This window comes from Chrysochloris asiatica, unplaced genomic scaffold, assembly GCF_000296735.1.
Source record: "Chrysochloris asiatica unplaced genomic scaffold, ChrAsi1.0 scaffold00157, whole genome shotgun sequence".
In the NCBI taxonomy this organism is placed as follows: Eukaryota; Metazoa; Chordata; class Mammalia; order Afrosoricida; family Chrysochloridae; genus Chrysochloris; species Chrysochloris asiatica.
The window spans coordinates 793,198-806,090 of NW_006408675.1; the positions used below are offsets into that span (position 1 = coordinate 793,198).

General features: G+C 39.4%; 1 protein-coding gene and 1 pseudogene across 1 annotated transcript in view; both read right to left on the bottom strand.

The window, feature by feature from the left end:
• Window positions 1–9,330, bottom strand: part of NAIP (NLR family, apoptosis inhibitory protein) — a 53,107-nt gene extending 43,777 nt beyond the window's left edge. The window contains exons 1-2 of the mRNA XM_006870991.1: window positions 8,763–9,330; window positions 879–978 (exon numbers count right to left, since the gene is read on the bottom strand). Coding sequence (XP_006871053.1) covers window positions 879–978; window positions 8,763–9,330 — 668 coding nt within the window. The remainder of the gene's footprint in view (window positions 1–878; window positions 979–8,762) is intronic.
• On the bottom strand, window positions 1,325–3,125 carry LOC102824767 (annotated as a pseudogene).
• Window positions 9,331–12,893: the final 3,563 nt, after the last annotated feature.

Consider the following 12,893-nt stretch of genomic DNA (forward strand, 5'->3'; position numbering starts at 1 on the left):
GTAAATCTTTACGGGAGTAGAAAGCCTCATCTTTCTCCCGCGGAGCACCTGGTAGTTTCGAACTGCTGACCTTGCGGTTCACAGCCCAAGTCGTAACCACTACGCTACCAGAGCTCCTTTAAGGATGTGGATATTAGTGAGGATAAATTTTGACACACCTTTGTATATGTTTCCAAGCTATTAAAATTATATATTAATTCAAACTTCTCACAATAGTACTCAGATCATTCACGTTTGAATAAATTCTGGGGTGGTCTAATTTTTTTTTTTTTATATAAAGTTTTAGTGTGAATTATGTGATAGTTTACATGGGAGAACATTAGTTTTACATTCATCCTATTGTATATTGTTTCATTGCCATGGTTACAATCTCCTCCACGAATTACCAGTCAACGAAAGGGTACATTCTACAAACCTGCTCCCACCACCCCTCCGACTCCCCCCTCCCGGTTGGTCGTCAGCACACAGCCCCTCTCCATTCCTGGGTCCAGAGTCCCCCGCTGCTCCATCTCTCCAAGTCATCATCTCTGCCTCCATATCGGGGATCGCTGTCTCTCTGGGTAGGGTCCTGCTCTCTGCTCTTCTCCCTTCATGGTTCCAGGGACCTCCACTCCTAGCCTGCAAAGTTAATCACTCCCCTCCTTGCCACAAAATGTCTACTTTTACATTTACAACCTTCACAATCAGTCCTGGTAACAATTATTCACCCTTGTATCACAAGAGACCTATCCGCATTTCCTTTCATCAGTCTGGGGTGGTCTAATTTTGATAGGGCAATATCAAAACTCTAGGTTCTACTCCAGGAAGGTGAGACTGGTTAATTTTGTCTTTTTAAAGAAACTAAACACTTTAAGCTAAAGAAATATTTATCCACTTACTTGGGAAACCACTTGGCATGCTCTTTCCAAGGATCATCTCCTTCTTCCCAATTTCCTAAACATCCACCACAGGAAAAACACTGCACAGTGTCCTGTGTACCTACAATGAAGGAAAATGTTTAGATTGCTGAGCAATGGCATTATGGGATAGTCCAGAGGGTTGGTTCCCAGAAACCCATAGTTCTGTCTGTAAATGAGAATGCTCCAGCAGTCTGTCCACTCAAATCCTTGTCTGACTGCATTTCCATCCACAGACCTACGGCCCTAAATAACCACATTCTAAACTCTGGTTCTCCATCCCTTCACCATAGCCATAATTCAAACATGAAGCCCTCAGCTATTTAACTCAATACGCCTACCTCAATTGCTTGGTAGAACTGGTATTTTTGTTCTATGATGAGAAAATAATAAACTCCAGGAGTAAAGCACAACTAGAAGATCACATATCAACTTTGCCATGAAATTTCTGCAGGAATGTTTAGGTAAGTTTCTTGAACTCTGTGATTCACAATGATTTTGCAACTGTGAAATAGGGACAATAGGGTAATTTGCTGGATTCCGGCTAGTGCTCTATCCTCTCTGTTTTTCATAAAGTAGGATCTCAGTAAATGGTCATTGCTGTTATTACAATTTTTATCTACATGTGTCATAACATCCACGGTGTGGTTAGGACAATTTAAATGAAGTGCGGTTTTCTGAAATGCAATTTGCCTAAGATTTGAAAAACAAACTACAAATCCATCCAATACAGAATAGCAATGAAAAGAATCAAAGATCATGCAGAAGCAGCAGAAGGAAGTTAAGAGAGAAGGAGACTGGGATCAGAATGACCTCATGACTTATTTGGGGGGCCTTAATAAAGTACCCTTTTTGGTGCCGTAGGATTAGCATTAGGCTGCTAACCACAATGTTGGCAGTTCAAACTTACCAGCAGCTCCATGGGAGAGAGCTGAGACTTTCTGTAAAAGTAAAGATTTACAACCTCAAAAACCTTATAAAGCACCACTATGATTCGCAGTCAACTCAATGTATTCTGTCAATTCCTGGAGTCCTCTTCTTTGCCAGTGCTTTGAGTGCACATTGAATTACTTTGTTCAGTACCATTGACTTTTTTTTTTTTTTTTCCAAGGACTCCACTTGTTTAATGTTGTACAAAATGTATGGGTAGAACCAAAAGTGAATTAAATATTATCACATTTGTTTATACCACTATTTAGTTATTCCTATTAACTTTACTATTCAAATAATAGAAAGCAGGGAGCAATTTAGGGATTTGTTTGTGCTGTTGAGTCGGTTCCGACCCATAGAGACTCTGTATAGGATTGCTGAGGAGCAGCTGGTGAACTTGAACAGCCAACCTTGTGATTCCAACAGACTTTGCAGTCCATTGCATTAACCCACAGTAGAAATGATGGATCAAGTATCCTGGTACATTTTCATACAATTCAAATAATGGTACAGCTACCAGTTTGTAATTTTGGTGTACTGCAAACAAGGCTTTCTCTTGAAGTTGAACCAGAAACAACTTCTTAGTTCCTTGCTGGTGGTGGTTATTATGTACCGTGGAGTCAGTTCTGACTCATACCGACCCCAGGGTTTCTGAGGCTGTAAATCTTTACAGGAACAGAAAGCCTCATCTTTCTCCTGTGGAGCAGGTGGTAGTTTGGAACTGCTGACCTTGTGGTTCACAGCCCGATTTATAACCACTATGCTACCAGAGCTCCTTAGATTCTGTATTATGTGCAGGAATATATGGATACTGAGAAGGTTCAAAATTTGCAGTTACCAATGCAGTCATCAATGACCTAATCTTGAAGGGCTCCACCTTGATGATCTCTGTCATTAAGTGTTTTAGTCCTTCAACTTTATCTTCTGGATTAAGTTCACCACCAAGTAACTGGAAGAAAGTTGTTCCCAGCTGTAACAATAGCATGGGGTAGCTGGTGTTCATGTACAATCAGAACCCCTTCTTCTCATTCCAATTTTATAAAATTCTCTCCTCATTCATTGAAATCTGGCTCCAACAGAACTGTCCTTCTCACACAGGGGCTCTTTTGTACCAAAAGTATAATTGGTCAGAGGATACAGGTTGATGGTGTGCTCCAGGGTGAGGGGCTTCTACTACTGGATGTATTTAGCGCCAACCAGTTTGGGAGCAATTAAGCAGCACCATGGACATGCTGGTGAGCTGGGCACTGGAGGGGAGCGGAAAGTAGGATGCAGGGGTGAGTTTACCTGTGCGGGCATTGGTTATCTATGTCCCACTTAGAAACTGCCGCCTGTCATGAACATGAGAGCACGAAAGGAGCTACCCTTGACTCTTGATCATATGTTACCTCTTGAAATGGTTGAACATTGTCCATTGCTTTTTGGTACATAGACTGTGTATTCGTTCCATCTTCCTGTTTTAAAAAAATGTTTTATTGTGAATTATGTGATAGTTTACATGAGAGAACATTAGTTTTACATTCATCAGTTGAGTTGGTTTTTGTACAAGGTGTGAAGTGAAGGTCTTGTTTCAATCTTTTGCATATCACTTTTCCCTTCCATCTTCTTTTGATGCTTTCTACATCATTCAATATTTTTCCCATAGAATTTTTCAGTATTGCAAATCTAGACTTGATTTTTTTTTCTCTCTCCCTTCTCTCAGTTTGAGAAATGGTTAAGTTGTTCTCAGTTTTTGGTTTTCTAACTCCAGGTCTTTGTACATTTCATTATAAACTTGACTTTGTCTTCTCCAGCTGATCTGTGAAATATATTTTCAGCTCTTTTACCTCTTCATGTCTTCTACTTGCTTTAGCATCTCTATGCTGGAGAACAAGTTTCAGAATCTCTTCTGACATCCATTTGGTCTTTTCTTCTTTCTTAATGACCTTTTGCTGTCTTCTTGTATGATGTGTTTTGTTTTGTTTTTAAAGCTTTTATTGTGAACTGAATGATAGTCTACATGGCAGAACATCAGTTTTGTACTCAACCTATCGCATCTTGTTTCATTTTAATTATAACAATTCCCTTTTTTGATATACACAAAAACACGCAGAAACATATAATTGTTTAAATAACCAAAGGACATATTTTGTAAAGCAGCCCTCTGCCCATCAGCCAACAGCCTTTCTCCTTTCAAGAGTCTAGAGTCCTCAGATGCTCTATCTCTCCATACCCCCCTTCTGCTTCCATATCTGGAGTCACTGCTTCTCTGGTTAGGAGCCCACGTTCTGCTCATGCTCTTCTCTCTTGCTGGTCCTAGGGTCCTCTGTTCCTGGAATGTAAGATTAACTACTCTCCCCTTTTTATAACATATCTTCTACCTTTACAAGTGTTACAATCACAATTAGTCATGATCACAATTGTTGTTGTTAAGTGCCATTGAGTCAGTTCCAACCCATAGAGGCCCTGTATAGGGTTTCCAAGGAGCTACTGGTGAGCTTGAACTGCTGACTTTGCAATTCAAATGGCTTTGCAGTCTGATGTATTAACCCACAGCGCCACACCAGGACTCCTATGATAGCAGTTACTCACTATTAAATCAAAGGAATCCTGTCCCCGTCTCTTTTCATCTGACCCACCTAGACAAGATGGAAACTATTCAGTGGGAATTCTACCTTCCCTCACTTGCTCTGAAACTAAATTCCCTCATGAAAGCTTGTGCCTTTATAGCCCACCCCCATCCCATTTTGGGTAGCCAATGTCTGAGTTGCCCATCCCTATCAACCCTTTGTACTGAGAGGATATGCTTGATCCTTGATTTGAAGACTCCTTTCCTCTCAGTTGGTATTTTGTGCTACTACAGCTATAAAGCAAAGTCAAATCTGTATGATGCTTTTGATGTCATCCCATAACTCTTCTGGACTTTGATCATTAATGATTTGTGTCTAATGTATCACATCTGTTCATGAGATGATCTCTAAATTCAGTTGTGGTATGTTCAAGATCACATTTTGGCATTTGTGGACATGTTTTAGTTTTCTTCAGTTTCTGCATGGACTTGCACGTGAGCAGTTGATGGTCTGTTCTACAGTGTGCCCCTGGCTTTATTTTGGCTAATGATATGGAACTTTTCTTTCTTCTTCTTTTCTTTTTTTAAATTGTGAATTGAGTGAAGGTTTATAGACAAGATCATCAGTTTTACATTCAACAAATTATATGTTTTGTTTCATCTCAATTATTGCAATCTCCTCCATGCTACAACAGTTGTATTGCGTCCTCTTTGTGGTTACCCATGTACAAATATCTTCTTTCAAACTCTTACATATTTGTGGGATATATAACTATATATCTATATATTCCACTCTTCCTCCTATACCCATTCAGCCTGTGTCTCTGCCCATGTACCTTCACAGAGAACACTGTTGTTCCAAGATTGTGTACAAATCACCATTTACCCAACACCAGAGATGGAGGCAGAGATGATGACATAGAGAGATAGAGCAGCTGAGGACTCTAGACTCATGGAAAGAGAAAGGCAAAGAAAGGCTGTGTGCTGGCAGCCAGGAGGCAGGCTTGCAGAATGTGCCCATTGGTTGTTTAAATGATTATATATTCCTAAGTGTTTTTGTGTGCATCCCCACCCCCTAAAAAAACAAAACAAAACAGAGAGAATAGAAGCCAATACTCCTGAATGATGATGCACGGAGGAGACTGTAATCATTGATATGAAACGATGGAGTAAAGCCGATGTTCTCCCATGTAAACTATTACTCAATTCATAATAAAAGCTTAAAAAAAATCACTATTTACTTCTATCCCCTTTATTCCTTGCATACCTCTGTGTCTTTACCTATCTTCATCGTTCTCTTGCCTACCTCCCTCCTCTTGTATATTGCCCTCCCCCTTCTTCCCACAGATGAAGTCAATTTGATGTCTGTGTATTATTACATTTGGTAATGTCCAAAAAACGTTTTATGTTGTTTTAAAAAGTTATTTTCAATGAACAAGTCATTGATCTTGCAAAATTCTATCATGTGATCTTTAGCATCATTTCTATTATCAAGACCATATTTTCCAACTACTGATCCTTCTTCTTTGTTTCCAACCTTTGCATCCCAATCACCAGTAATTTTCAATACAACTTAATTGCATGTTTGATCAATTTCAGATTGAAGAAGCTTGTAGAACTGTTCAATTTCACCATCACTGGCTTTAGATTTTGGTTCATAAATTTGAATAATAGTGGTATTAACTGGTTTTCCTTGTAGGCATGTGGATATTATCTTATCACAGACAGCATTATACTTCAAGACAGATCTTTTTTTTTTTTCTTAAATGTTGTATTGTGGATTATGTGATAGTTTACATGGGAGAACATTAATTTTACATTCATTCTATCGTATATCATCTCATTGCCATGGTTACAATCCCCTCCATGCAATCCTTCCCCCATACTCCTCAGGTCTTCAGCACACAGTCGCTCTTCCTCTCTGGATCTAAAGTCTCCAGCTGCTCCATGGCTCCACTTCATCATCTCTGGCTCCATTTCAGGCATCACTGCTTCTCTGGGTAGGGTCCCACTCTCTGCTCTTCTCCCTTGATGTCCTAGGGACCTACGCTCCTAGACTGAAAAGGTAATTACTCCCCTCCTTGCTATAAAACATCCACCTTTACATTTCCAACCCTCACAATCAGTCCTGATAACAATTATTCACTATTGTATCACAGGAAACCCATCTGCATTTCATTGCATCAGCTCTGCCTAGTCAGGTTGAATACTACTCACTGGAGATTCTATCTTCCTCCAGGCCCTCTGGATCTAGGTTACCTCTTGAAAGTTTGTAAGCCAGTCACTTCTTGCCTTTGTAGCCCCCCGCCCCCCTATTTTGGGTAGCCAATGTCCAAGTTGTCCATTCAAGACAGATCTTGAGCTGTTTCTTTTGATGATGGCTACAATGCCATTCCTCTTCAATTTGTCATTCTCGGCATAGTAAACCATGTGATTGTCAGATTCATAATGGTCAATGCAGTCCACTTCAGTTCACTGATGCCTAGGATATTGATGTTTATGCATTCCATTTCATTTATGACAATTTCTAATTTTCCTAGATTCATACTTCATACATTCCATGTTCTGATTATTAATGGATGTTTACAGATGTTTATTCTACTTTCGAGTTGTGTCTCATCATCAAATGAAAGTCTTGAAGGCTTGACTCCATTAACATCATCATGGTCAACTCTACTTTGAGGGGGCAGCTCTTTCCCAATCTTATTTTAAGTACCTTCTAACCTGAAGATCTCATCTTCTGGCACTATATCTGACAGTATTTTGGTGTTATTCATAATGTATCAATATTCAATATTCTGGCACTATCTGACAGTGTTCCACTGCTAATCATAAGGTTTTCAGTGACTAAACATTCAGAAGTAGTCCATCTCTCCTTCTTCCTAGTCTGTCTTATTCTGGAAGCTCAGCTGTAACTTGCCCACCATGGTATTTAAAATACTGGTGGTATAACTTCCAGCATCACAGCAACATGCAAGCCACCATACATAGTACAACAAACTGAGATGAGTGGTGGGTCTTTAACTGTAAGCCTTTTGTTGAATTTGTAGATAAGTTGGAACACATGCATTGGGCTCTTTTTTACTTTACTTTAGTTAGTACAAGGAGGAACCCTAGTGGAGCTATATGATTACCAGTGGACCACCAGCTGCTAGGTCAGCAGTTCAAACGGGAAATGATGAAACTTTCTGTTCCCATAAAGGTTTATAGCCACAGAAACCCTACACAGGGTTGCTATGAGTTGGAGTCGAATTGATGTTAGTAGGTTTGGTTTTGGTTTAATGCAAGCAAAAGAGCACTGGTGGTTTAGTGGGTTAAGTATTGGACTGCTAATCACAATGTCAACAGTTAAAACCTACCAACTGCTCCACAGGAAAAGGATAATGTTTTCTGTTTGCATGAAGATCGACAGCCTTGGAAGCCTCATGGAGCATTTATTTCTACTCTTCCCTACAGGGTCATTAGGAGTTGGAATCAACTCAATGGCAGTGAGTTAGAGCAAAACAAAACAAAACAAAACAAAAAAACCTTGAAGCCTTCCCAATGGTTTACAATAAAAGCTGCACATGCAGCAAGTGAAGGTGATTGTGATGAAGACTTTGTTGTGCATAGGTATTAGTTCAATTGTTTCAAAGTGAGGGCACATTATAGAACATTAAAGGACAATTAGAAGTTGTGTGTAAGAAGCCCTGGTAATGTAGTGGGTTATGCGTTCAAATCTACCAGCTACTCTAAGAGAGAAAGATGAGACTTTCTGCTCCACTACAGATTTACAGACTTGAACACCCTATCCAGTGTTGCTGAATCAGAACCCCACTGACTGCACACAACCAACCAGAAGTTGTCTGGAAATGAGATTATCCCAACCCCAGGGTAAATTAAGACATTGAACAAAACCCAAAGAAGACTAAATTAAAATTTCTATAGTTAAATTTTAATCAAATAGACCTTATACCTAAAAGTCCTGGTATGGCACTGTAGGATAAGCACTGGACTGCAAGATCAGTTTGAACTGCAAGGTTGGTTGTTCAAACTCACCAGTTGCTCCTTGGGAACCCTATACAGGGTAGCTATGATTTGGAATTGACTCAGTGGTACTTAACAACAGCAACATACCAAAATGGGAGTCCTGATGTGGTACTTTAGGATAAAGCGCTGAACCACAAGACTGGCTTGAATCACAAGGCCAGTGGTTCAAACTTACCAGCTGCCCCTTGGAAACCCTATACAGGATTGCTATGAGTCTATGGTACTTAACAACAAGAACAACATATCTAAAACAACATATTTAACAAGTAAAGAAAGATTCACAAAACATTACAAAACCAACATATGAAATCAGAACTTAAAACCCCAGAGTAATACTTTAGAAAATAATTTCAGGTTACCTGTGAAGACAAAGCCAGCTGCTGAAAGTTCACTTGGGGATATGTCTTGGACATAAAATGGCCAGTTCTTGAAGGATTCAAGTCTGGCCTCCTCTTCTTGATACCCTCCTTGATTCCCTCTCAGGTTGTTCCCCAGATCCTTTACTCTTATATCATACTTGGGAATGTTGCCAACATCTTTGCCCAAAAGAAATTCACAATCTGGATGGAACTTCTTGTGGTCATCTATAGGGAGTCTCCTGAGGCTGGTACCAAATAGGATTAAGCTACAGCAGAAGCACTGAATTCCAGATTTTACCCCTGTTAAATAAAACCCAGCAGCCGCCATCTCCTGAGGGGTCCAAGAGCTGTATGACTCATAGGTCACAAAAGACATTAACCTTTTTGCTTCACTACGCATTTGTGTGTTAAAGCCTTTCTTCATTTTTGCTCGGTCTCTCTGTTCCTCCTCTTCTATTGTCTTTGCGAATTCAACTGCATCTATGCCCAGAAGAGCAGAGAGCTCTGACAGCAAAGCATAATCAAACTGGGAAATTTTCTCATCAGAGACCTTCTCCTGGGTGGCCATCTTCTAGAAAGGAATGGAAAATTAGGTTCATTAGTTATACTCATAATCAACAAATATTTTGTTGAACACCTACTGATAGTCAAGTGGAATTCCTGGGTGGTACAGATGGTTAACTACACTTGACCAATAATGAAAGATTCGAAGTTTGAGACCACCTGGGAAGAAAAGTCTACCATTTAAAGTATTATGGAGCATAGTTATACTGTGATACACATGGGGTCACGATGAGTTGGAATGACTTAGCAAATGATCATGTTTCTATGTCAGGCGTTATGCTGGACCTTAGGGATACAACAAACAACCAGACAGAAACAGATCTGACTCCATTCATGGAACCATCAAAAGATCATTGTGGGGACAATGTAAAAACATTGATATATATGAGGAGGATTCAAAAAGTTCATGGGAAAATGGGATTAAAAGAAAATGGATTCTTCCATGGACTTTTTCTTTTTTTTTACTTTTTATTGTGAATTGAGTGAAGGTTTACGCACAATATCATCAGTTTTACATTCAACAAATCCTACACTTTGTTTCATCTCAATGATTGCAATCCCCTCTGTGGAACAACCGTCATCTGCTTCCTCCCTGTGGCTCCTATTTTCCTTCCACCCACCTTCCCATCCCTGCTCCTTATTGTCCTTAGGTACATGTTGACTCTTAGATTTTGAATGACTGCCTGTTCCTTCATTCATAGTGAACATTATCTTATTAGTGTTGTTGTTTCCCCTATCTACCTGTAGCGTAGTGGTTACCAATAGGGCTGCTAACCTCAAGGTCAGTAGTTCGAAACTACCAGCCATTCCGTGGTAGAAAGATGAGCCTTTCTGCTCCTGTAAAGATTTACAGCCTCAGAAACCCTGTATAGGGTCACTATGAGTCGGAATCAACTCCAGGATACTTAACAACAACTGCTTGACTGAAAGTTGTTCCCTTTATATACCTGTCTACTGCTTACATGAAAGAGGGGGTGTTCCTTTCCAGCCTGAAGGGTGGCTGGGGGGCACAGTCTTAGCTTCCTCCAGTCTCTTTCTGACCAGCAAGCCCCATCTTTTATTTTTAAAATAATTTTGAGTTTTGTTGCACACATTATGCCACTCTACCAAGGACCTTCTCATGCGATCCTGTTCAAAGCAGTTGATAATGGGAGCTGGGCACTACCTAGTTCTACTGGTCATAGGGTCATGGAGACTGATGTTCACATGTTTTCCATGAAGATATTGAAGCCCTCTCTTAGTCACCATTTAAGTTAAAGGAAAATATATACAAATTTACATATAGTCTAATAGCAACAATTGAAAAATTGCTCCATATTTTAAAAATCATTATTTTAATTGTGTTCCCTTTCCAAATTTCAGTGCTCTGTGCCAAAACCCTATAATTATGCTCTGCTGCAATTACATTTAAGGTTGTATAAATATAGTTGTCTAAACTATTTTCTCTTAATTATAAATAATAAAATATTGTCATATAAATAGATATATGTCCACAATGTATTCCTTAATAACTTAATTACTCCCTCAGGGTAGGTAGATAGTTAACCTGATGCTATGTTTTCTCTTTCTTTAAATAAAGATGAGTTCAGTTGCATTGCAGAAAAATCTTTATTTCAATCTTTATTTTTCCTTCAGGATAAACTTCTAAAATAAGATTTATTTATTTAAAATAAATCTGATATTTAATGGTGACAAGTCGGGCTGTGAACTGCAAGGTCAGCAGTTCAAAACTACCAGCTGCTCCTCGGGAGAAAGATGAGGCTTTCTGCTCCCGTAAGGATTTACCGCCTTGGAAACCCTGTTCAGGGTTGCTATGGGTCGGAACCAACTTGACGGCACTTAACAACAATAACATTTAAAATAAACCTTTACTCAATTCACAATAAAAAGTTTTTAAAAAACTTTTTATTGTGAATTGAGTAAAGGTTTATAGAACAGATCCTCGGACCCACATTCAACAAATTATGCACTTTGTGCCATTACAATGATTGCAATTCTCTCCATTTACCACTAGTTGACAAATTTATCTCCAGTCACTTTATCTTTTCCATCCCACCACCCTCCACCCACCTGCAACCATCATAGAATATTACATGTAGCAAAAAATCTTTTCTTAATTTTACAACAGTGGTCTCATGCAATGTTCCACATTGTCTCCCACTCTATCTGGGACTTTCTAATGTGATCCCTTTCAGAGCAGTTGGTAGTGGTAGGTGGTCATCATCTAGGTCTTCTAGTCTCAAAGTTGTAGAGACCGATTTTCAAATGTTTATTCCACCACTCATTTGTCAGTTTGTCACACTGTCGTGGCTTGCATGTTGCTGTGATGCTAGAAGCTGTACTGCTAGTATTTGGAATGCCAGCAGAGTGACCCATGGTGGACAGGTTTCAGCTGAGCTTCAAGACCAAGACAGATTTGGAAGAAGGAGAGGCAGGTTACTTCTGAATGGTTAGCCACTGAAAACCTTATGAATAACAGCAGAACACTGTCACATAGCACCAGAATATTGAGACATGATGAACAGCACCAGAATATGGTCCAATATGGTGTCAGAAGATGAGCCCCTCAAGTTAGATGGAAGTCAAAATCAGACTGGGATAGAGCTGCCTCCTCAAAATAGAGTTGACCATGATGATGCTAATGGAGTAAAGCTTTTGAGACCTTCATTTGCTGATGGTGCACAAACTCAAAATGAGGAGGAAAAGCTGCAAACCTCCATTAATAATTGGAACATGAAATGTAGGAAATATGAATCTAGGAAAATTAGAAATTGTCAAAAATGAAATGGAATGCATATATATTGAAAACCTAGGCATCAGTGAGCTGAAATGGACGGTATTGACCATTTTGAATAACATGGTTTACTATGTCAAGAATGTCAAATTGAAGAGGAATGGCATCATAGTCATCATTAAAAGAACGTTTCAAGATCTATCTTGAAGCATAATGCTGTCTATGATAAGATAATATCCATATGCCGATAAGGAAGACCAGTTAATATCAGTTATTCAAATTTATGCACCAACCACTAAAGCCAGTGATGATGAAATTGAAGAATTCTACCAACTTCTTCATTCTGAAATTGATCAAACATGCTCAATCAAGATGCATTGGTCATTAATGGTGATTGGAATGAAAGGTTGGACACAAAGAGGAAGTTGGAAAATATGGCCTTGGTCATAGAAATGATGCCAGAGATTGCATAATAGAAGTTTGCAAGACCTATGACTTCTTCATTGCAAATACCTCATTAAATAACATAAAAGACAACTATATACATGAACCTCACCATATGGAATACACAGAAATAAAGTTGACTACATCTGTGGATAGAGATGGTGGAAACATTCCTTGTTGTTGTTGTCAGGTGCCATCGAGTTGGAACCGACTCATAGCGACCCAATGCACAGGAGAATGAAACAATGTCTGATCCTGGGCCAACCTCAACTACCGCTGCCACACTTGACGACATCAATGATGCCACCTGGCCAATCCATCTCATTAGGGGTCTTCCTCTTTTTCTCTGACCCTCCACCTTACCCAGCATGACATCCTTCTCCAACGAC